This window comes from Chaetura pelagica, unplaced genomic scaffold (assembly GCF_000747805.2).
Source record: "Chaetura pelagica isolate M959 unplaced genomic scaffold, ChaPel_1.0 scaffold76, whole genome shotgun sequence".
In the NCBI taxonomy this organism is placed as follows: Eukaryota; Metazoa; Chordata; class Aves; order Apodiformes; family Apodidae; genus Chaetura; species Chaetura pelagica.
In genome coordinates, this window is record NW_009970723.1 from 12,280,763 (window position 1) to 12,305,897 (window position 25,135).

Genomic DNA, 25,135 nt, shown 5'->3' on the forward strand with positions numbered 1-25,135 from the left:
TATCCTCACTTTCAGAATATTCTTTCCTTCCCTTTATTGTCCGTTTTAGGACAGCACTGTTGCAGATAAGGATAGCACCTGCACTCTCTGCCATTTGCAGTACTAGCAGCAGGTAGGAGAGATAAAGAAACTCTGCTTATGACTTTCAGGGCTCTAAAGAAAAGGTAGGGAGCAGCAAGATTTTTGTTACAGAAAATGGAGAAGCCTTTTCATTTGTCATCCTTACTTAAGAGTGCACAGCTGCCCTGTGGGAGCATTGGCGAGATGGGGCAATGTTAGGCACCTCATTTTATGGAATGAAGCAGCTTCTCCTGCATTGTGTTTGCTATCTAGATCTGCTTCTGAGTGTAGGCAAAGGGGAGCAGAGCAGTAGCTTAGAGCAATAACTGCCTGTGGGTTATCCTTGTGTTTACTTCTGCCATGGCTATTGTGCTAAGAGGTCTGGTTGACCCTACTCCTTAAGAGGGGTGGCACCAGGGAGGAGCAGTGTTTGGGGAAGACACCTGCATGAAGCTGTCTTATATGTGTATGTGTCTTTCTAGTAAGATAACTACTGTTCTTGTATCCCACAGCAGACTTGCAGTGCTGCAAAACAGAGTGGCCCTTACAGCCCCTAGGTCTCACTCCAGAGTTAGCTCGCTGCAGAGCAGATACAGTGGTCTCCATTGTGGAGAGATGTTAGAATTAGGTAACATGATGTATTAAATCCCTGACAGATAAACATGGTAATGGGGAATGGTTGGCCATTTTCAGATTTGTTATTCTGTGACAGTGGTGAAACAGGTTGCCCAGAGAGGTTGTAGATGTCCCATCCCTGGAAACATGCAAGGTCAGGTTGAATGAATCTCTGAACAACCTGATCCAGTAGAAGATAACTCTGCTTACTGCAGGGGGGTTCGACTGGATTGCTTTTAGAGATCCCTTCTAGCCCAGACTATTCTGAGATTCTATGATTCAGTGATTTTATGAATTGCCTGTTACCAAACATCTTTCCGCAATAGCAGTGGCAACCATCCAGTCAGTGCTGGAAGGGAATGCAGTATTCATTCATTCGTCATGAAGTGCCATGGCTTAGCAAATTTCGGTTTACAGCATCAGACTCTTAGTTATTTGTTTCAGTTTTGGGCTATTGAATGAGTTCTGTGGAGAGGGAATGTTTTTGTTTTGCCACCTCCATTATGTTATCTTTTTCAGTGCAATTACAAGTTAATTCGAAGCTCTTTGTGTTAGGGTAGCAGCTTCGGATTCACTCCTGTCAGACAGTACCTCTTTGTGCACATTTCATACTGTTTACCACTCCCCCTACCACTTACCTATGAGGAGCATTTATTTTTTTTCCCTGAGTAGAGGCTCATCATAGGCAAATCATTAATGGAACATCAAAAAGATCCCATCTGTTAGAGTTGCATATGGCTAAGATCACAATTATCAAAAGTCTTTTTTCCCCCCCTTATGCTTATCCACACAATAAATGTAGTTGTCAGCAGGATAAGTTCACGCATCGGATAAGGTCACAATTTCATTTAGTGACAACTTCCAACAGCGTGAACTTACAAGGTTCGATTTATTAAAGAGTCAGAAAGGATAAGATCACTGCATGGCCAGCCTGATTTATCAGGGTTTGACTGGAGTGCTCGAATAGAGAATGTCGTATTTCAAGTTTATGTTCAAAACTGTAGTTTAGTGTGTGTTATGTCTCAGAGACTTGAAATTGAGGAAGGAAAATTTAGAGGAGGTATCTCAATAACACAGTTTATGTCTGCCAAGCAAGTTTATGAGTATTTAATATTGGAGCTACCTTGTTAAGAGCCACAGAAGTGGAAATGGGATACTTCTATGCTGTCAGTGAACTACTGTGTGCAAACATACACATATTAGTTTGTTATGACGGTAATCATTAGTCAAATACTAATTGCAGATTCTTCCTGCGCATATAGGGCAGCAGGCTCATCTTGGGCTCTAGGCGGGGCAGTGCTTAAGAACTTGTGAGTGTTTTTGACTTGCTTGCTCTAACTTCAAAGCAGTCCTTGTTTAAAACTACAACACACTCAATTTCTTTGCCATGCAGAAATATTAATTAAGAGAGCCAAGTGGCACTGGAAATACGCAAAGTAGACATTTGGTAATGGAAACTGGTAGAGCCCCATGATGTCAAACAACCAATCTCTAATTATAGGAGAAGGAGAGCTTACTCAATCTTTTTCACTGACTCCACTAAGAAAGCTATTCCTGATGTAAACAAACAAACAAACAAACCTCAAAAAAAACCCAAATTACTGGCAAAGCTATCAGTGACTTGCTTAGAAATGTTAAGCATTCATAAATTTGGAAACACTTACTTTGAATGAAGTAGTTCACTTTTTCTCCTCTTGTTCATCATTCACCTTCAGATATACATTCCTCTGTTTCTTAGTCCAGGGCATAGGTAGATAGTTGAAATTCAGTATTATTTTGTTCTTATGTACCATGTCTAGTTTTGTTCTTCTGGTGTTTGAAATGTGGTCAAAACCTGCTAAGGGCCAAAACTGTTGTTGCATTCCTGTGTACACTACATCTTTTGTGGAGATTTTTAAATTGTTCTGATTTTGCTGTCAATTAAGTCAAAGCTAAACTGGCCGCACTTCCTTCTGTTTGATACAAGCCTTGTGTGGCATCCCTGAAACAATATGTATATTCAAGAAGAGAATCCTAAATTGAGTCATTTGATTCTAGTTTTGTATCCACTAAGGTGGCCTAATATCTTAAAAGCCATGGGATGTTTTGTAGCTGTACTAGTGAGCTATGACTTGGGGCTTCTTTTACAGTGCAGCTATCATAAGTCTTTGACTAATCACAGACTTTAAAAGTATGCTACATCAACAAGATAAGAGAAACAGCCCACAGCACTAACAGCATTATCTTTTACCAAAATTGATTAACCCATACTATGTGTCTCAAATATTTTGTATAAACTTACTCAGCAAGCTGGAAATAAATGTGTTCTGAAGAACAAGCTTAAAAAAAACCCCAACTTGCTCTGTAGCAAGAAAAAAAGAAGTAAATATCACAAAATGGAATATCTTAATTATTTTTTTTTACCTAACTTGAAAAAACTAAAAGCAGTGTATCACTCCTTTATTTGTATTTCTTAGTGCTGCTTTTGTTATGCTTCTTGCTGTTCTTTTCAATCAAGCGGTTGGTGAGTCTAGGAGGAAAGCAGCAAAATACAACTGCTCCTTGACTTTGCCATAGGAATGAAGAAGAATATCACATACTTTATCCCAGGGGTGTGAATGAATTCTATACATTAGAATTTTCTGTTATGTGAAGAAACATTATGTTCAGTACTGAGGTGGTCTGTTGCAATTGCTGATCACTAAAAGCTCCCAAGTGTTTGGCACAGAATTTTCTGCTTCCTTGGGGCTGGAGCACAGATTAAAGGAAACTGCAGCGGTTTTTCATTCTTTCTTTCCTTTTCTCCCCACTCATTGGGATCTCCATGGACAAGCACCTGTGAAGAGTCAGAGATAGCTGAGTCTTTACACTTCTTACTGGAAGTGGTGATACGGCAAAGAAATCTCTGTTCCTGTTCCTTCTCCTGATGTAATCTGGGAAGATGCTGAGCAGTTGTGCAGGGGACGGCAGCTGCAGAGAACACTCCTCACTTATGTCTAAACTTCTTCTGAGGCTGAAATGGAAAATCCTGTGTTGCTGACACATTTTTCAAACTCTTTTAATGAAGAGTCACAGGGTGAAGTTCTCTTTTTCCAGCAAACTCCCTTGAGGTCACATGTTGGTCAAGGCCACAGATATGACACCACCATCCTCATGGGAAGCCATCAGTGAGTCGGGGACAACCCTGTTCTCATCAGTGGGAGACTGGGCCCAGCCCATCTGCTGCTGCAGATGCGATACCATTCACCAAATAGGAAATTTCAGAGGAGAAAAATACTGTAAGTGAATGCAGAAAAGTTGCAAGCTCCTTACTCTGATGTCAGGGAAATTCAGGAGAGGATTTTTAATAGTGACATTTGTAGTCTTCTACAAACCCTCGTACCAGTCTCTGGCCTTCCTGCTTATGGCAGACAAAGGAACATATACAGGGATTTTACGGAAGATGCAGGCTCTGGTAGGAAAAAAAAGCACAAACAAAAAACAAACCAGAAACTTAGCAGGTGCTTTCAGAGCCTGATATACAGTGGTTTTGTGCTTTTTAGCTTACAACTCTCTTAATTTTTTCCCCTAAACCAACAAAGATTTTCTGTGAAAAAAAATTAAAATATTTGCCAAGGATCAAATTGTAAAGTGCGGCACCTTGTACAAGCATAACCAATTGTCTGTGTGTGCTGAAACACAAGAGCAGGTTATCCTTCCCAACTCTAACATTCACCCAGTGTTAAAAAGGCTGCTGTTCATGGTGACCAGAGAGAAATTTATCTTTTGTGGAGAACTATGACCAAGGGAAATGGGAGGGTTATGCAGCAAAATGTTTTGTAACCCTGTCTGCAAACTACTGCTCTGTCATAGTGTTCTGAGAGGAGGGAAATTACAGCAGCTACAGTACAATTCAGCATGATATTTCCCCAGCTGTACTTCTCAGTGTATTCATACATATTGACATGTATTGCCCAAACTACAATTTAGGACTGTAACAAAAGAGAAAAAAAAAAAAAGAGAGAAAGAATCCTTGTTAACTTATTTAATTATCAACTGTAAGAAAAAAAATTAATGTGGTTTTGGAAAATAATTGCTTGGTTTTATGTTTGCCTCAAACTTCAACTACTTACCAGGTATAAGGTTCATGTTACCAGTTTTATATAAAAGATAAATTGTAACGATGTGTACCTTAAAACTTAGGTAGGTTTTTGGATATCACTGGATGATCTGCCCTAAGTTTGTCGTTCTTAATCCATTAAAAGACAGACCTGCTTGTAAATCCACAGGTACAGATAAGGAGTCACTGTTTGACTGTGTCTGAACCCTTTTCAAATGAAAAATGTCAGTGGCAGAAAGGGAGGCTGAATTATTTTTTAAAAGGGTTTTCAAAGATTCTCATGATTCCTCTGGTATCAGTTAAATGTGACATGTCCATAGACATGGCTGTTTTTTAGTGGGTAAAAGCAAGCAAATGCTACAGTCTTCATCTCTGTGGAGAGAAAAAATGCTGCAGTGTGCCTGTGATCAACATGTTACCTTGCAATATCAGAAAGATTTCTCTCTTCTGTAATTAACTTATATAAAGCTTTGTTTAAAGTCAATGCAATTTGTAAGAATGTGACTGTGAGAGGGAAAAAATGCCCTTTTTTTTTTTTTTCCTTTCTGTTTGGATGCTTGGATATCACATGTGTAAATTAGATATAATAAATCCATAAGCTTTCCTACTCACTAACTGCCTTTTAAAATGTCATAGTGTTGTCACGATGAGGACTTGCCTGCATACATAGAAGCTTTTGTAAACTGATACAGCTCTATTTCCTAGATTTGTTCCAGTTTACAGGAAGGATCTGATGCACAATTTTACGTGGAGTAGTTTTGTAATCTGCAACACTCAGAGGTGAAATTTAGATTTCTGTGCTTGAAAGTGGAAGCTGGAGCCAAGTCTTCTCTTTGGAAAATGGTCAAGATTAACCCCTGCGGACAAGGAAAACCATCTCAGCCTGACTGTAACATAAATCTAGGCATCCATGGGAATGGTTAGCTCAGGGAAGTCTGTGGAGACTGCCTGTAAGCCAGGAGGAGTTACTCACTTCCTCCAGCCCAAGGTTCATTTCACAACAACTGCCAGTTCTAAATCTGGGACAAGTTGACTTCTTGCACAGTTGGACTTCACCCTGTTTGTGGAAAAGCATCATCCTGATTTGGAGTAGAGTTGTTGAGAAGGGATGTGCTGATGCAAAAGGCAGAAATGCAGTTGCATCTGGTTGATATGGAAAGGGAGGAGAGGGCTTTAGCAGTGAGGGATAAAAAGAAGTTATGGCTACATACAACAAAGTCAAGGTGAGCTGCGCCAGTCGTGAGAACAAGTTTTCTGCCTATATTCAGGATAGCCAAAGCTTGGAAATGCAACAGCATGTAAAAATTCAGTTAAATGTCTGACAAGAAAATCACAGACTGGTCTCTTCTTGCTTAATTTTATCGTAATAATTTGAAACCAGAATTTATTTTGTTTTAGAAGAAAAATCTGAAATTTTGTATCTAAGCACAACTCTTGCTGTGTTTTTAAACTGAAATATTTCTTCATAGAAAAATAGGCTTATTAGAGCCACACAGATGATTAAGGGAGTGGAACATCTCCCTTATGAGGAAAGGCTGAGGAAGTCCTTAATTTCAAAAATAAAATTTGCTTTCAAAAATGCACTGTACCCTCCCCCTATTGCTTTCATATATTTCATGTTAAAACCTTAAGCTACCAATTTGAATTATTTTGGGTCTAATTCTGAAATGTTGCTGCCTGTAAAACCTCATTTGATTTAAAATCCTTGTATTTTTAATCATAGTAAATATTTTAAATAGTTTCTTCAAAATTAGTAGAGTTGTTTTGGTTTTATATCTCTATACATTATGTCTAAAATTTTTAGTAGCTGAAGGCTTCAGAATGTGGTCTTATGACAAAAAAATGCATCAAGGAGTGTAATCGGGTGTGGATGCTATTGCACTCCCCTTTCATCATCTCTCTCCTCAGGATTTCTTAAGAACTTTTATGAAACTACTATTCTGAATAAAAATACCTTCAAACTCTAGTGTGTGTGAAAAGATGCAAGAAAGGAACGGGACTTTCTAAATCAAATTTGAGTATAATTATAAGGAAAAAAGGTTTGTTTTGCAGGATGACAAGATCAGTTGTTTTTCAGACAAGCATAATTAATTCTCATTATATGGGTCCTCAGAACATTGTTTGTATAAAGCCAACACAAAGACAGAGGTGGTTGTTGTCAAGGCACAAGTGAAAGTGCTCTCAACACTGCTTGTTTCCTTTGTTTGCAGGAGAGCTGGAGGTGGTCCAGAAAGACGGGGAGCGCAAGATTCAGAGCCGGCAGCAGCTTCCGGTTGGAACAACTTGGGGGCCCTTTGCTGGGAAGATGGATCTGAATAATAACACCTTGGTATGTAGATGCTCCAAGACACTTTACTTCATTATATTATGTGTCATTCTTTAGGGAATAGCCTGAACTACTCCTTAGGCTGAGCATTTGAAAACTGGAATTGTTGGCTTACACAGACAGTGGTACTTGGCTCTTTTCCAATTACTTCATCTATGGCAACCATCCACATAAAGTTATTTGGAGCACAGGTTAATAGTATTAAACTTGTTGTTTTACAGAAAGGAAATACCACTTCCTTGTTTACTGAACCAAACTATTGTCTTTTAGTAGTATCTGATTTTGTAGTTGTTTTTTTAATTTTTCATAGTTTTATATTAATGGCATTTATAAAATGGATAGTATAAAAAATAAATAGCTATCTTTTTTTAGGATAAAATTAATTCAATTTGTGTTATTTTTACTGAACATAACAAGATATTCCATTAGATTGAAATTATTCTGAAAGATATCAAAAGGCACCCATCATATGATATATTCTCAGTCTTTTTTTTTAAATTCTGATTGCAGAAAGTAGGTGGGTCATGTTACTTTTGCTTTGCTGATCTTGCTTCAGCATTCTGAAAATCATTTCATACCTAGGTCTTAATTTCATTTTTGTATCTATTGGCTTTAAGGCTGGGCTTCATTATTATTTGTATATAGTTCTGATTAATTTTCTGAGAATATCTAGGAAGGAGACTTTACATGAATGTATTAACATAAAAACCTGTGGAACTGTTTCACACAAGCGTATTACGTACATTTGGGGAAGATACAGCTGTGTTGTAAATGGAGAAGCTGAGCTTCCAAGTGTTGAGGCTGTGCTGCCCTTGAAGGACCTGAAGAAGGTAGGGAATGCTGAGCTGCTGAGTGCCATCTGAGGGAGCATGAGAGAGGGGTTATGTGGACATGGAGGAAACGGAAATATTTTGTATGCTTTAGCATAATTTGTTAATCAAAAAGTGCTAACAAGACATAACAGCAAGTGGTACGGAAACAAAATTTCCTATAGTTCAGTATAAAGGATGGATTTTTTAAAGTACTGGACACTCCAAGTGTCTTATTGTTAGAAAAGGGAAACTGAACAGTTTTAATACCTCTCTCAGTTTTCTCCAGCCATTTCATTTTTATGTCTTCATTTATTTTATTTTTGGTCTATCAGCATTCTCAACAATTTTTTTTCATAAAATGTCATTTGTGACAAATAATTTTTTAAGATTCTACTAGTACCATGTTCATCAACATTCACGCAACAGAAACTTCAGTCCTGGCTCAAAGTTGTTCTACATAATACCTTAGGGAAAATGCTAACTTTGTTGTGTCCCTATTGCCCTACACACACTTCATGAGGTATGTAAGGCTTGAAGTGTGGGAGATGATGTTAATTGACCCTTCACTGGGAAAGTTATAATTATCAGTTATTCTTAGGATGAATTTGCAACATGTCAGCAGCTGATCATCCTGTTTCTTTTTTTTTTTTTTTCTGAAGGATATGTGGAGATGGAAGTTGCTTCTCCTTGGGTAGCATAGACACATGTTAAGCTTCATTACTTTGTAAATTTGGACAAACAGCTCTTTTACTGTTACAAAAACATTTAGCTAAAGTATTTTGCTTTTACGGAACATTTAAGTATGCATTGGGCGGAGCTGACTTTTTAGTTTGCTAATTATAACAGAGTAGAACACCTTTCTGAACCCAGTTCAGAGAAATACAGGATGAAAATCTTCATACGCTTTTTCTCACTGAACTGGATAGGTACTAATTTGTTTCTTGTTGAATTATAAAGACAACAACATAAAGCCTATTTTTGCTAACATTTGAAAGATTTTACTTTTGTTTTGACCTACTAATATAAATACATCTAGAAATCTGAAAAAATTCCTGTAAACATAATTACAATCCTCAGCAATATTTTGTCCCCTGTGCAATTCCATCCTTTGAGGTAATCAGAACTGACCTTTATATGATCTTGAGCAATCTGAGTTAACTTCGAAGTTGAATCTGACTTTGAAGTTTGCCCTGGTTTGAGCCGGAGTTTGGACTGAATAACCTCCTGAGGTCACTTCCAACCTGACTTATTCTGTGATTCTGAGGATTTTCTCTTTTTCCTGAATATCAGATGTTTCCTGTAATTTTGCATTTGTTTCTTTAAAATGCTGTGTGAAGAAATGTAAACCTTTTAATAGAACTTTAATTTACTACTTAAGCAACCCAAACCTACTGCCAACTTCTGCATTTTTCCAATTTTTTTTTTTTTTTTTTCTTGAAATGATTCTGTTATTTATGATTTTTCTCTTTCTTTGACACATTTGATTACTTTTCTCACTAGCATACAAGCTCTCCGTTGTTCATAAGGGGAATTGTGTTTGTTTACTTAACTTATTTATATCTGTATTGGAAAGCTCATTTGGGTAAAGCCTCACCTCCCTAGAATTCAATCAAAATTTCACATCAGCAGCTGACGGCAAGTTCAGCTCATTTCTGAATGAGAACTTCAAACATTGCACTGTTACAAACATAAAATATTTTTTTTAAAAGAGCTTTAGTGTGAATTTTTAGTATCGAAAGGAAAGGAGAGAAAAATTCAGGGAACCTTAGGTGAGTAAGCATCACCACTTCTGCAGCTTGTGCCTTCATTGGAAAATATATTTGTGGCTGACTACAAGTATCTTACCTGACCTTACTGTTTAGTGTTAGCAGTGCCTCAAAGGATTCATTACCTATCTGTAACTGCCATAGCATACTTCCTAACCTTGTACTGTGTATACCCCGTACACGTAATATCCTGTTGAAGTGCTTCTTGTTTCAAGCAGTGCTGTGTTGTTGAATACAATTTCATTGCTGTTGGCTCAGGAGACGGAGCAAGCTAATTAATTCAGCATGGTAATTAATTGAGTCACCATGCCAGATGTCAAATACTTTTTAGATCTTTCAAGTTGCTGTCTTGAAATATATTAACAATATACATCTCAGAGTAGTGGAAGGCTGGGTACTTTGAACAAAACTGAGTTAAGTGCCATTTGCAGTTGCAGTAGCAGCTGTTGACTTCATCAGCAGTGCCGCAGCACTGTCGGGAAGCATGGCAGAGCAGGGTCTGCATCAGGACTGCAGGATACTCAGACTGTAATGGTAGACCTGAAATAGCTTAATAGCTAATAAAGTTATTCATTTTTCTCATCTAGGAGTTTGCCAATACTAATGAATGACAGAGTTATCAAACCCCCTTATGAAAATGTAGAATTATAGAATGGTTTGGGTTGGAAGGGACATTAAAGATCATCTAGTTTCAACCCTCCCTGCCATGGACAGGGACACCTCCTACTAGACCAGGTTGCTCAACCTGGCCTTGAACACTTCCAGGGATAAGGGCAACATGTTTCATGTTTCAACATAGTGGTACTGTGCCACCACCCTCACAGTAAGTAATTTCTTCCTAATGTCTAACCTAAATCTACCAACTACTCCCTTAGTTCTTGCCTTGTGGTCCATCCACTTGAGAGGTGTGGGAAGAAAGGCTGGTGGTGAACTACCTCAGTTTCTTTTGATGCGTTGTTACCAGTTTGCTAGTCTTGCTCATGAGGGGCAGTACACTTTCTCTGACCTTCCTTTTCTGGCTGATATACCTGTAGAAGCCCAAATTATTCTTTGCATCCCTTGCCAAGTCCTCTGTGCTAATAGGAGCCAGAATCCCCGTTTGCAGGTAAGTATCTAAAGAGAACCAGAGAGTACAGCTTGACTGCAGACAGACTACAGACAGACTGTCTTGGTGACCATACAGCATCTCCAACCAAAGTGCTCAGCAAACCCATGCTAAAGTCCTTGCCAAATCTTTCCAGTTCTTCCACTTTGTATTAACTGTTCCATAATACTTGATAGTCTCAAGCAAATGAAACGCACACAAGTATCTTCATCAGCAGTGCCGCAGCACTGTCGGGAAGCATGGCAGAGCAGGGTCTGCATCAGGACTGCAGGATACTCAGACTGTAATGGTAGACCTGAAATAGCTTTATAGCTAATAAAGTTATTCATTTTTCTCATCTAGGAGTTTGCCAATACTAATGAATGACAGAGTTATCAAACCCCCTTATGAAAATGTAGAATTATAGAATGGTTTGGGTTGGAAGGGACATTAAAGATCATCTAGTTTCAACCCTCCCTGCCATGGACAGGGACACCTCCTACTAGACCAGGTTGCTCAACCTGGCCTTGAACACTTCCAGGGATAAGGGCAACATGTTTCATGTTTCAACATAGTGGTACTGTGCCACCACCCTCACAGTAAGTAATTTCTTCCTAATGTCTAACCTAAATCTACCAACTACTCCCTTAGTTCTTGCCTTGTGGTCCATCCACTTGAGAGGTGTGGGAAGAAAGGCTGGTGGTGAACTACCTCAGTTTCTTTTGATGCGTTGTTACCAGTTTGCTAGTCTTGCTCATGAGGGGCAGTACACTTTCTCTGACCTTCCTTTTCTGGCTGATATACCTGTAGAAGCCCAAATTATTCTTTGCATCCCTTGCCAAGTCCTCTGTGCTAATAGGAGCCAGAATCCCCGTTTGCAGGTAAGTATCTAAAGAGAACCAGAGAGTACAGCTTGACTGCAGACAGACTACAGACAGACTGTCTTGGTGACCATACAGCATCTCCAACCAAAGTGCTCAGCAAACCCATGCTAAAGTCCTTGCCAAATCTTTCCAGTTCTTCCACTTTGTATTAACTGTTCCATAATACTTGATAGTCTCAAGCAAATGAAACGCACACAAGTATCTTTTCAAACCTAGGATGGGTACTTCTAAAATAAGAGGTTTTCTTCTTTTAGAGTAAAAAGAGGTCAGCTACATGTTTCCAGATTCTGTTTGAGATCTTGCTGTATTGGCAAACAGATACATGAGGAATTTTGTACAATATTGCTTTCTATCTACAATTCGTGAGAACTCAGCTCTACAAGGAAGGCAATATGTTTTAATCACTGGTTTTACAAGGAAGACTCCAACTTTGCATCTTGCTGAATCTAAGAATATAAAGTAGTTCATGGGTGCAAGTAGACAGAAGTATATTTCTAAGCATGAGACTCCTAGCTTGTGATACTTGTCTTTAAAGGAAAAGTGAACTTGCACAAATATGAAATCTAGTGTGAACAGGCAGGTGAGAAGAGCAAAAGACCCCTCTAGGCTGGTTATACAGACAACTGAAAGAGTAGCCACTGCACAAGTAGCTCTAAATTCAAGGCACTAGCAGCCTATGCAAGAAAAAGCTGTTTGTTTGCTTTTTCCTTGCTGTAAATGTTTTCCCTGTTGAGGGGGCAACTTCATGGGAATGAAGCCCTTGGAAACAAAAGTGGCACAAAACCACAGAGCCCACGATGGACATCAAGCAGCAGCTGGTGCCATTGCTCCGGTAAGGGAATGGAGGCATTCTGGAAGGACTTTTCCCTTGGCTGCTGATGTCGAGTTTTTGGTGTTAATCTGTGCCCATGGCAGTGTTTTGTGAAGCAAAACAATGAGCAGCTGGATCTTGCCCCCCTTGTTGTTTTGTCACAGGGAGGAGCACGCTGGGCAAGCCTGTATCAGACTGATAAGGAAAAGAGGATTCAATGTGGCTATGAAAGGAATCCACGGGAGGAGAGTGTGCAGGGTTGGGCCAGGCGAGCTGTGGGATACATCAGGAACCCTTTAATGGAATCTGGGAGGTTCAGTGCCAAAGTGACACTTCTTCTGGAAAAGACACTTCTTCATGAAACTGTTTGACTGGATGACGTGTTAGGGGCTGAGGAGCCAAGGTTCAAAACACAGTGAAGTTAGTCACTTGTTAATCTGTGGCTAGTTGCTTTGGGTCAGAAAACTCCAATCTGTAGTAGCCACCGACTTTTTAATCTTTGGATTTGCAGTGCAAGACGTTGCTGAGTGTTTTGGTTGGTTGGATGTGCTGTACCACCACCACCAAGACAGTGGTAGTCTGTCTGTCATCTGTCTGTAGTCTGTCTACAGTCAAGCTGTAGTCAGGCTGTAGTTTCTGGTTCTCCTGTTCAAACACAAAAGGGCTAAATAAATTTTTATCTTTAGAAATTTACCTGCAAATGGAGATTTTGGTTATCATTACCACAAAGCCGTTTTTACATTTAATTATCAAAAATAGTGTACTGAATGATGGACCTTGATTCTAATCTTTATTATACTGGGCTCATACCTTTAAGTACCTCAAGTGTCTAAACAAAGCAGTCCTTTCTAATTTTAACTGCTGTTACTGTCAGGCTTTTCAGGTTTAAAACTAGTTTTAAAACACTTACTTCTGTCCCAGATTTGAGCAGATGTTTATGTATCACATCTTCTGGGCAGGATGTTGCATCACATGAACAGCAACGTGCTCATGCACTGTAGAAGTGTCAGGGTTGGCCACTTCATACAAACTGAAACACTAAAAAAAACGAGATATGCAGGGGTGATGTGGACATTCACATAGCCATCCACAACCTCACGTTAACTCACCTTTTATAAAGTGCCCTGCCATTTATATAGATATGAAGTTGAAGGGAGTGCAATGAGAGAATAACTTTTTTGAAACTTTTGTGCATAATTGTAGTTTAGATGTTTCTTTCCTTAAAAAAAATAAAATTCTTTCTGCTCCTTTATTTACATTTATGCAACAGTGTTAATTTAAAACATGTTGCTAATATGATAGAAAGGTGTGGTCATGATCTGAATAAACACCTTGTTTTGACAAAAGCCAAACGTGGTTTTCTCCAGCTTGTGGAAGTAGTTTCCAGTCAATAGGTGATGAAGCAACATGAAAAGAAACAGCGCACTGATTGTACACCTCTGTCTAAATGCTGTTCGTACACTGATGTTAGTACTGCATGTCATTGCCATAGCCTTAATTTTAATATATCAAACATTTAAAGGACATAAAAATATGGTTTTATTTTAAAAACAGAACACAAATGTTCACAGGAAGACTGGACTGAAGTTATGTTGTACCTTTTTATTTCTTTATTTCTGAATCGATGCTTTCCAGAATGTAATAGTGTGTCAACAGGGGATTTTCATATATATTTGCTTTTGTCTTCTAGCCTCTTTTCCTTCACTACAGCCCTTTTTTAAGACTACACATACCTATGGTTAATTTTGACACCTGTTTCTTAAAACAGCAGAACTTCAGCATTTATTTAAAACTACCACTTTTACTCTGAAAGGTTTTTAAAAATAATTCAGATACTTGGTGCTTGCTATAAGCATCTCCATTAAATAGACATTATCCTAATACTATTGTAATTAAGTAATAGACACTACCAATCATACTCATTAAATGAACTCAGTTCCCTGGGAGAAAACTCAATATATCTGTTCTATTTCAGCAAGCTTCATTTCAGTAGGGAGGTCCATCTCAAAGTGGGAGTGTTCCCTGGGGCACATTGCTAGGAAGCTGCTGAGATCAGAGCAAGGGGATGACCCAGCAGAAGACAGAGGGGAAAGTCAGGAGCCTGGAACTGAAAAAGGGCAAGAACATTTGGTTCTGGACCTCCCTGACAAGAGAAGCAGAGGGATACACTGTCTGCATGTGCCAGGCTATTTCATTTTAGGATATGGGGAAAAACAGAGAAAAGACAATGTAGTGGAATGGAACACATTACACTGTTAAGCTGTTTAGAGAGAACCACTGCAATAAACTGTGCAGTAGCAACTTACTCTTGTGCTGCTATACTATGACTGTCTAGTCTTCTCCATACCATAGGCTTAAAGACTCAAATGCTTACGTTGCTAGTGTAGATTTTGCTAAATTTATAACACAAGTCTTAGAATGGGTTGTCGTCTTATTTTAAAACTCTGTGTGAGAGAAGTAGTGTATTTAGCTCCATTTAAGGTAATTCACGTACCTTCCTCCACTGAAATACTACAACTTCAACACCCGTGTTTAAGATAAGGATTTTAACATGAATGTTGTCCTTTGAGGAAATTTCTACGATTCATGCTTTTTAGAGTGCTATTTCTTCTTATTTCTGAAACATATGTAATACTATAAACAAAGCAGACACAAAAAGTCAGATTTAAATATTCAGCAGCTTTTAAAATAACTTTCCTCTCACAAAAAGTTAAACAACACATTTTTTTAAATTCTGAACTAAAATTCAGTTTCTAAAATGTTTTTCAGTCATTCCGCATTCATAGAACAAGCATGGGAATTCCTAACTCCATCATTTTAGTGGAACATAAAGCTGTGAAGGTGCTTGTGTCTACAAAGACGTTTGCACTGTTAAGCTGAGAATTTGATGGTTGCAGAGGACACTGAACTGAAAGACCTGGAGACTTGTATTCTCTCTTCGACCACTAGGAAACAAAATATCCTGGATACTTTTGGGTTTCTTTGGGGCAATGACACATAAAGCTGTTCCTGTGCAAGGGTAGTTAGCGTCGGTGTATCCTGGTAGTGGAGAAAAGCACCATGATGCTTTTGCTGTGAAACTGTAGTAGCACTTGTGTGGCACTCAGTACATTGTCCAGAGGTACTAGCTGAACATACAAATGACGTATGATTATGAAAATATCAACAGATGCTTTCCATAAGACTTGTGGAGACAGTCGTGGGTAGTTGTTTGGAATAAAGTGTGCTGTAGAGAAAATTTTGGTGTGAAAATTCACCATTTGGAGATGTCAAAATTTGTTTGTCCTCATGAAGGTGCAGACTAAGATATCAAATTGTAGCAACAATAACAAGATTTGAAATTATCGACTATCTTCATTTAAATAAAAAGATGACTTCAAGTAAATTAATGAACCTGTGGTTTCAGTGAAGACACTTTCTACTTGCTGCTCACTTCTCTAACCTGTAATGGACTGATCTAAATTCCAAACACCAGTTCCCTTTCTGTCTGAATATGCTTGAGGGAAGTAGCCTGTACATTTTCAAGAATTATGGAAATAAAAGGTACTTCTAGTTGTTTCATTACCAGCCAAATTAACTGTGTTCCATGTAAGTGTGCTTTTGAATGTTTCAAATAGCAAAAAAGCCCTTGATATTTGTCGTAAATATAGTTAGCACAGTATGTGTGAATACATATATGTATAAAACATAAGTATATATATTTGTGCACATACATACAGACACTGTAAGTGTTTGTGAGAATATGAAAATACCATAGAAGAAAGTACTGATTGTTATTAGGTCCTAAAAAACAGTTTTATTTGGAATACTTATATTTTGCTGAACTTCCTTCTCCATTCAGCTATATCTCCTTTTCTAGTGATGTTGTGGCACCTCATAGCCAGTAGCAAAATTTGTCCTTTTTCAGATGCAGCAGATTGACTTTACACCAGGTGATATAGAGCTTGGCCTGGGATCTTAAGTGCTGAGTGAAGTTTGTAAATGTCCTGGGCCTCATTATCAAGCCTGGAGAACAAGTTCATGAATCTAATTCTGTGGTGGCTCCTTATGCTCCAGGGGTGCTGAGAAGATGATCGGCTCCAGCCATTAGGGCTGTACTGTGAAGAGCACAGGTAGCACCATCACTTGCTGCCCTTGCCCCCCTGCCAGCCCCAGACCACCTGCAGGAGGGGAAAGGCTGCAGCCAGTGATGCACAGCTAGTCCTCTACCTGCTGATGGTAATTATTTACAGTGTTTTGTGTATGTCATGTGTATGTCATTCCATACATGATCAATCATAGGCAGAGCCACACCAGATTTGGTGGTGTTACATATTCCTGTCCCATCTTAAAGAAGTTAGTATTAATTAATAAACTTTTGCCCCATCTCTTTTCACTAATGCCTTTTATCATGTATTCCACAGAATAGCGAGAAAGGGAAAATACTTCTTTGCATTCACAAAATGTTTCACAAATATAGTTATAATGTTTTTTTGTTTGTTTGAGCTCTTTTAACATATTTACAAAATAAATGAGTTTTACATAGATACAATACTGTCCTTTCTATGCTCTAAGGGAGGATCTGCAGTCTGAATGCTACTGATGCACTTAGAATAAACTACATAGCATTTGAGATATCATCATAGTTTATGTAGATTCTTCTCACTCTGAGAAAATGTCTTATAATTTAAAATTTTCTGTGTCACAGATTAGTATTTTATATCTTGGTTTTGACATTTGGTTTGATATCTGAAAAGTGTAGAAAGATTATTATTTTTTTTTTACAAAAGCTTCATATATTCTAGCAATTATTGTTATTTAGGTATTTATTTATAAACATCTCACGTTTCCAAATCTACTTCTTTTTCTTTGAAGCTTTCTTTCCCACATGGCGGTCTCTGATCTAGGGTATGAGTGACCACTTTTTAAAAAAAGATTAACCTGAAACTCCTGCCATGTGTGAGGACACTGAAGACACGTTTAGGGGAGCTGAGGGAGGTGTCCCTCTGTGCTGGGGAGGTGAGGAAGGATTATTCCCTCTCTCCCCCTACTACAAGCTGTTGTCCTCACTTTTGGAAGATAACTGGGACAAATTAGCATAAAGACAAGACAGCAGTAAAGCTGAAAACAATAGTAGGTCCAAAATGTCTTCGTTTCTCCCTTTCTGCTTGTGTTAAAGCAGGCTTGGTTCTGCTTTTGCTAGTTTTTAATTCCTCTGTGGACCTCATAGTATGTCTTAGCCTTAGCTCTGTGCTTTTATGGTGTTTCTTCTTGGATGCAGTTGCATTTGCTACATTAAATATTTGATCATAGAATTAATATTTGTTAAATTCCAAATCATACTGTTCTTTGTTGGAATCCCCTTATTTTATCTCACTCCAGTTTCTCTTCTTACTCTGGTCAATACACAATACACTTCTCCAATAAAAATGCCATCTTAATCCTGTAGATATCTGTGGTGGAGGGTTTCCCTCACTCCTTGGATCCTTCTGGATTATGGATCCACTATGGAAATATATGATGAGTTGCATTAAGTGAACCTGCCAGACTCGTAGGTGTAGGTATCAGCAAGGGAGATTTAGGTTATATACAAGAAAGAGCTTCCTAATGGTAATGAGAATGAAAGGCTGGAAGAGATTCAGGAAGTTGTAGTAAATCTGTGGCTGGTGTATTTAAGAACAGGCTGGACAAAGGCGACAGGAGTGGTGTAGGCGCGGCTGAGCTGTGGTGTGGGGGGAGGATATGGAGCAGATGACCCTGTGGCTTTTGGCACCCTGATGCTGAGAAGTGTCTGTAGCCAAATTCACTTGATCAGCTGCCCAGACACGCCTGCAGGTAACTAAAATCTTTCAAGATTGGCTTTAACAGGTCAGAATGAGACACAGTTTTTTGTAGAAAATGGCAGATGGGATGTTACAGTAAGCTAGACAGTTGGTCACACCAGTGTAGGATACCGTTTTAAAAATCTAATTGAAATATAACAAGGGCTTGCTGGGCAATAAGGAAGTAAGTCGCTATATTTCTTTGGCATGTCCCTTCCCAATTGCCTGCAGGGTTTTTTTCTTCTCAATATTCTCCCTTCCCACTCCAGTTTCTTGCTCACTAAAGTTAGCATTAACATTCTGTGTGTAAATAAATATTAAGTCAGTGTAGCTTTTTCAGGCTTTTTTCAGTTGTACTTAGAACTTTATTTCTAGAGTATTCTGTACCTCTTTTTTAACAAATGCTGTCTGATTTATCAGGATCATTGTCCCAGGTTTCTGTGTCACAGATTTGCAAAGTGAGAGCAATGGCACTGCATTTTCAGATGCCAAACATGTGCACTTTGATCTGGTGGTACAGCATGCCTCAGGGCATAAGCAGGATCTTGATTTCTTTAGTCAGCCATCCACTATCAGGTAGCAGAGCCCTGATTAGGCAGGCTGAAAGACAGAGAACACACCACAGGTTAAATGTGCAAACATTTACAGGGAGGCTCTTGGCATCACTGGCATCCTTGGTGCTCATTTTGGGGTACTGGTTGTGTGTTAGTCAATCTCTTTAATGCATATAGCAACGAGACCAGGTACCTGCGTGTTGCAGGTGACTGCACATGCACTGGTTACTTTTGAAGATGCTTTCCCCTCCTCCACCAACTTCAGCAGTGGAAAATGAGAAGCATATTCATGTTTTGAAACCTGACCTCTCACAAATGTGAGACCACTTGGTGTGGTTGTGCCTCCTTAACATTCCTTGCATTCCCCTCTTCCAAGCAAATTGTTAGTGCTTGTTGCAGGGTTTAAGTGGCTTTGTAGTAGCACCTACTACACTTATTCTGATGTGTCACATATATGGGACTAAATGCCCTTTCTGACCTTTAATAAGCATTTCCTTGTCAATCATACCACAGATACTTGACTATCTAACTCTTTGTTCATTCTAACTACTATAACTGTGCTGTCTTTTGAACTCTTCAGAAATATGTTCACGATGTTCTCATTGTTTTTGTGTTTCTCTGGCTGTGGTGTTGGACTGGAGCACTTCCAAAGTCTGCTTCAGGAGAGTTGCAAGGCAGGGGAAGTACAGAGGTTCAGGGGGTGGCATCCACTGCTATGGCCCACTGCAGTGGTGATATCAACCTCATGAGAACTGCAGCAGAATGCTGCGTTAATCTTATCACTTCAAAAGTTCATTGAGATAACAAAGATTGTTGAAGTTATTTTTTCAAGACAACATACAACATATGCAAACCTCTTCCAAATGAAATGTGTTAGAGATTGCAATTTATATATCTGTATTTTTCACTCTATCTAGGTGTTTTTCTGTTTCTGTGTGTAGCCTTTGAAAGCAATGAAAAGCAATGAAAGGGAATACACAATAATTACAAATTTTAGACAGTAATTAATAATACACTTAGGACTAGATTTTGCCCAGGACTGAGAACCAGTGGGAGGTGCTGAGCACCCCAAGATTTCATTCAGAGCAGTAGAACTGAGACATGCTTAGCATTTAGTGACACTGAACACTGCAATACAGCCCATAAACCTCTCCATAGAAGATAAATATTTGTTGTTTTATTTGACCTTGAAGATGGGACTGATTTGGTAGGGTTAAGGTCAATGAGTACATTATTTTTAGACAAGATATGGAGTATGTGGATGGTTCTGCTTTATTTTAGTGTGTTAACATCTGGCAGCATTCTGTGTTCCATATGCTGCTGATTGTCCTGATACATTCCTCTTCAGTGATTATCAAAAAGATTTCAGTTCTCTGGAGTTAATCACATGTTTGAGAAGACAAATACGTGAAGATAAGTAGAAAAGCGGTGTTTGGGGTTTTGTGTATAAGACCAATATTAGGGTAATCTTGGCAATTATCCTATTAATTTAGAAATATCTTAATAATGTCTAATGTCTGTAAGTGCTATAAGGATGAAAAACAGCATATCAGAGTTCAGTATCTTTAACACAACAGACAAGAGAACATTGCTCCTTGGAAATGTGATTGTGCCCTTTTAATTCTGTATGTTGCACACTTGCTTACTTCTAATTATAGTGAATAGCTAAAGGTATTTTAGATTTCTAATGTATTTTTGTATGGCCTTGGTATATGGAAGTTTAGCTATGCTGGTGCTGTTGCATTACAAAAAGCACATACATGTAACTGTCAACTGATTTTTTTTTTATTTTTTTTCTTTTAATAACAATATTTTCAGTTTCCCTAGGTTGATAACATTTTTCCAAGGCTGTAAATTATTATTTTCATTATGTGCTGTTTTGGTCTTACATGCTAAAACAGCTTCAGAGGAGAAAGACTTAAGAGTTTCTCAGCAAATTTGCCACATCAAAGCAGGTGTTCCCTTTTACAGTACCTTCTTTCTGAAAATGCAGGAAGTCTACCTCAATCAGAACAAATGGTGAGGCAAAAATCAAACTAAGCTAGGTATCTTTCAACCTTGTACCTCTCTTGTGGCTGTTGCCCCAGCCCTCACTTGCCTTAGACACCAGTCCTCTAGGCTAGACAACATGAGGCTATGCCATGCTCCATGTTCCTGCAAATAATTATTCAATTAAAAAACAGCTGTAGGGTGCTTGAGGTCATCTAGAAAGATGCCTCTTTGCTTCCCACACCTCCTGTAAGACAACCTCTTGCCACTCCACTCTCTGCTTCCGAGGAAGTGTACCATGGAATCAGCCGTGGCCGTGGCTCTTCAGGGCCATGCTGGGACCAGGGTCTGTCCATAAAAGGCAGTGTGGGACATCTGGTCAAGATAGAAATCAGGAAAGCGGCAGGAAGGCTAAAGTGGTAGTTTACCAGAAAACAAGGTACAGAACAACCTAAGGTAGCAATGTTGCTACTCAATATTTCTCTCTTAATTTCAAGGGAAAAAAAGACAACAAATAAAAACAAAAGCAGAAGAGTCTCTTAGGGCACATAACATGCCCTTATCCACCATTCAGATAAAGCTTGTTTTATTTTATCATGCACAAATTTGTTTAGATTTAGCAGTGACCACTCTTCCTCTTGCCAATATCTATTAATGATAATTACTTCAAATACTATACTCACTCAGTGATAGCATCACATCATGGTGAGGAAGATTGTGATCTTATCTAAACCTATTCTGTTTAACTCTGACACTCCTTCTATTATAGTGGGGCCTTGATAAGATCATGCCTGTTAGGATCAGACATTAGTTGGAATCAATATTTGAAAATGTGCCTGTTTTTGCTTAATAGCAAAGTTAGTGTGAGGGTCAGAGTGAGATCATTTGTTGGATGAGATTGTACAGCTTCATCTTGTAATGGAAATGTGTTCTTTACTTCAGCTGCTGGTGAAAAGTAAAAACAAGGGCTCTTTGAAAGCTGTACAGCTTTGCTAATAATCACTGTGTAAGGAAGATACAATCATTATTATGATATTTAACATCTGTAATGCTGCTACATGTTGAGGTTCTAGTCGGGAGCTAGTGTTCCTTTGTGCTAGACTCTGTCTGAACCTGGTATTAAAAAGACAGCTGCTGGGCTCAGCTAGCTGAGTTTCTGGTTTTAGACCAGACATGAGTACAATGGCAACAAACAAGTGTGGGAGGCAAAAGCTAAAAACGAGATAATTAAGATTAGTACAATAAACAACAGTTACATCACACTAAAGCAGCAGACAAGAGTTTTTTAGAGATATGAATTAAAAATGCAGCAAATTTTTCCATATTATTTCAGAGAATTCTTCCTACATGCATTAATCTAGTGTAAGAAAATGCAAATAAATTGAGAGTATTTATTTAGTTGGGAATTTTGAAATTCATTTGCTGATAAAGAAGGATATGATCTAGATCAGTGACGGTGAACTCTCTTAGTGTCTGCTGCCAAATTTATTTTTAAAAGCTCAGAAGCTCATGTGCTGCCAACATAAATCTCTCTGTACTGAACTTGGCACCAGTGGCAGCATTTTACGGTTACTGGTAGAGATGAACAGTCAGAAAACACAAAGCACCATAATGCTGTTTTGCTGAAAAATATGGTTACTTTTATTGTAATGCTTTTCAGGATTTGGTCAAAGAAACGAAAGCAAAGCCCTGAGGGTTTTGTATGGGATGTATGAGAGCTGCAGTGCCCCTTTCTCCTCAAGAACATTAATTTTTACTCTGTCATAAATAAAATACTCCAACAGAATAAATGAGAAATAAAAACTGGATAGTGATTGACCCATTGTTTTGATCACTAGACTGCAAAATGTGAGTGACACTAGTTCTGTGCCTGATCCTGGCAGCAAAGGGCCTCAGGCATAGCTTCCAGTGCAAGGCAAGTGCCACGACCATGAGACTTCTCTAGAGACTGGCTCCAAGTAATTTTTTTAATAGATTTGTTAAATCACTCCAGTGTAGAATAAAAATAAATTTGGAAATGTCTGTGTTTTGGTTTTTTTTTTTTTTTTCATGAAATGGGATTCTGTTTAGACTTCCAGATCTTTAATTAGATTAACTGATAATATTAGTAACGTGCTAAGACCTGGACAGCATTTACCAATCATTTCCGTTTCAGTAATGCCGTTCATCACTGAGTAAGTCTGATTTTAACCTCTTACGTTCTTGTGTTTTGACTTAGATTTCTTTTACAGTTCTCAATTTAATTACAATTCCACATTATTGGCACACCAGTCACTAAATTTGTCACATTGTTTTCTGAAAGATGTGAGCATACATGTGAGAGGAGTGATAGTTTTCATTAGTCAAACTTAGAAAGTTTCTGATTCAGAATAAAACATATACTGTCATGAGCTCTTCTAACTATAAATGTATATGTTATTACCAGCATCACATATGTGCCAACTGGTACTTATGAAGAGGTGTAACTTTAATTTATGTTTGTTTGATCCCAAAAGTAAGTGGAATGACAAATGAGTAAATCATTTATCAGTGTTAATGGTAAAAGCGTGACTGAATTCACTGTCATCGTATTGCCTTTCAATTCAATTAAATGCCATTCCTTACTCTTTTAATGTCATAGGAAAGCACTGCAAATTGAAATAAAATTAAAAACTCATCAAAGTGGATTTATATAGATGAAGTTCTTCCCTTATAAGATGTGCATTGGAATATTTAAGAAGTATAGAAAGTGAGGCATTTTCATATTTTCATTGAACAATGCATACTTTTGGATACAATATGAATAATGAAGATGTACATTTAATTTTACTTTTTATTTTAGTTGTAACAAATAGAGGGAGGAGCAGAGCTATTTCTAAGTCATCCTTGTAAAATCGATGGAAAGAATTTATCTTTGAAGGAAACATGAAATATGACAAGATTTTAGATGTCCATGTCACAGTACAGGGCAGGATTTTTCTGAGACTGGTTTTTCTCTATTTTCCTAGTTCTTTAGAGGTATTAAATTCAGGTGCATTCCAAAAGTGTTTCTTGAGTATTCATTACAGTATTTCTATACAAAAATATGTGTTTTCCCACATACGGGTTTCCACAACATGGTCTTCAGTAAATTAGTGGCACAATTTGTCATGAATATCACTGAAAAACAAGATGCTGGTAGAGTTTTGAAGCAGTAACATTAAAAAAATTAATTATTTAAAATGTAATTAAAAAAAAAAACTCTGATACTCCTTCTCTTTTCTTTATTTGTTGTCTGGTTCTGACTACAGTTACAAATTAGTAGAATATCAACCATTTTCTCTTGTCCTTTTTTATTTCAGAATTCTTTGTGTCTTATTTTTCTCAATTATGTGCTAGGTGTAAAAGCCCCAGTCTTTCAGTGGGGCAAGAGATGAGGCTTTTTATTCCCTGCTCTGAAAACACAATTATTCTAATTTTAGACACAATACAAAACAGAGCACTGCAGTTTTCTGCCTTACTTCCAGGTATGTATAAAACATGAATGCCATTAAGACAATTTGGTTTATCTGTAGAAGTAAGGTGGGTTTTTTTCCATGGGTATAGCTTCTTTCTCCCTAAAAAAAAGGTTGATGAAGAGCCATGATTTTACATTTATAATAACAAAATATTCTATTTATTCCATTCCTTAGTAACCAGCATTTGCCACATAAAATGTGTTTAAGACCTTCTCTGAAACTCATATGCCAGTGCAGTCAAAACTTCACTTTTAACTTGAATCTAAACCAACTAGATTTAGACACAATAAGAGAAGGTTAAAGACAATTTTACCTGGATAAATAGTGCAGAATAGTGTTTGTGACTTTTTACTTGAATTGTGGGAGTTTATTTAATATAACTATAGTTTTTGGACTTGCACTTTTTGCCCCTAAAATTCTTGGTATCCAGACCAGGCTACTGAATGTTGAAAAAAGATAGTCATGCTGTTATGATAATGTCTGAATCAAGATGGCAAAAAGAGGAAGTCCTGTCCTGAAAGAAAGTACAGGAGAGGAGTATGATTTGACCGCCATTTTTAAAATGAGAGGTACAAAGAGATTAATGGACCTATTTGACAGCACTCCAGAGGTCTCAGGTTTCCTACAGGTCAAACAAATGCCTGTGTTACAAGATTACTCCCTGGAATGATGAGCAGACACCCAAAGAGGTTGTACACTAGCAGCCTGTGAGCTCTTCATGTAAAAAACATGAAAAATAGTCAGCATGTAGGAATCCAGCTGTTTGCAGACAATTCATGATAGAAGACTAAACTTATTAATATTATATGCAGCCACTAACTGTAAATGAAATGCAAATATAAAACAATGCTCCAGTGAACATATTTTCAAATATACCAC

General features: G+C 38.0%; 1 protein-coding gene across 1 annotated transcript in view; it reads left to right on the plus strand.

The window, feature by feature from the left end:
* ZFPM2 (zinc finger protein, FOG family member 2) overlaps positions 1-25,135 on the plus strand; it is a 431,509-nt gene that overhangs the window by 254,592 nt on the left and 151,782 nt on the right. The window contains exon 4 of the mRNA XM_010006533.1: positions 6,964-7,082. Coding sequence (XP_010004835.1) covers positions 6,964-7,082 — 119 coding nt within the window. The remainder of the gene's footprint in view (positions 1-6,963; positions 7,083-25,135) is intronic.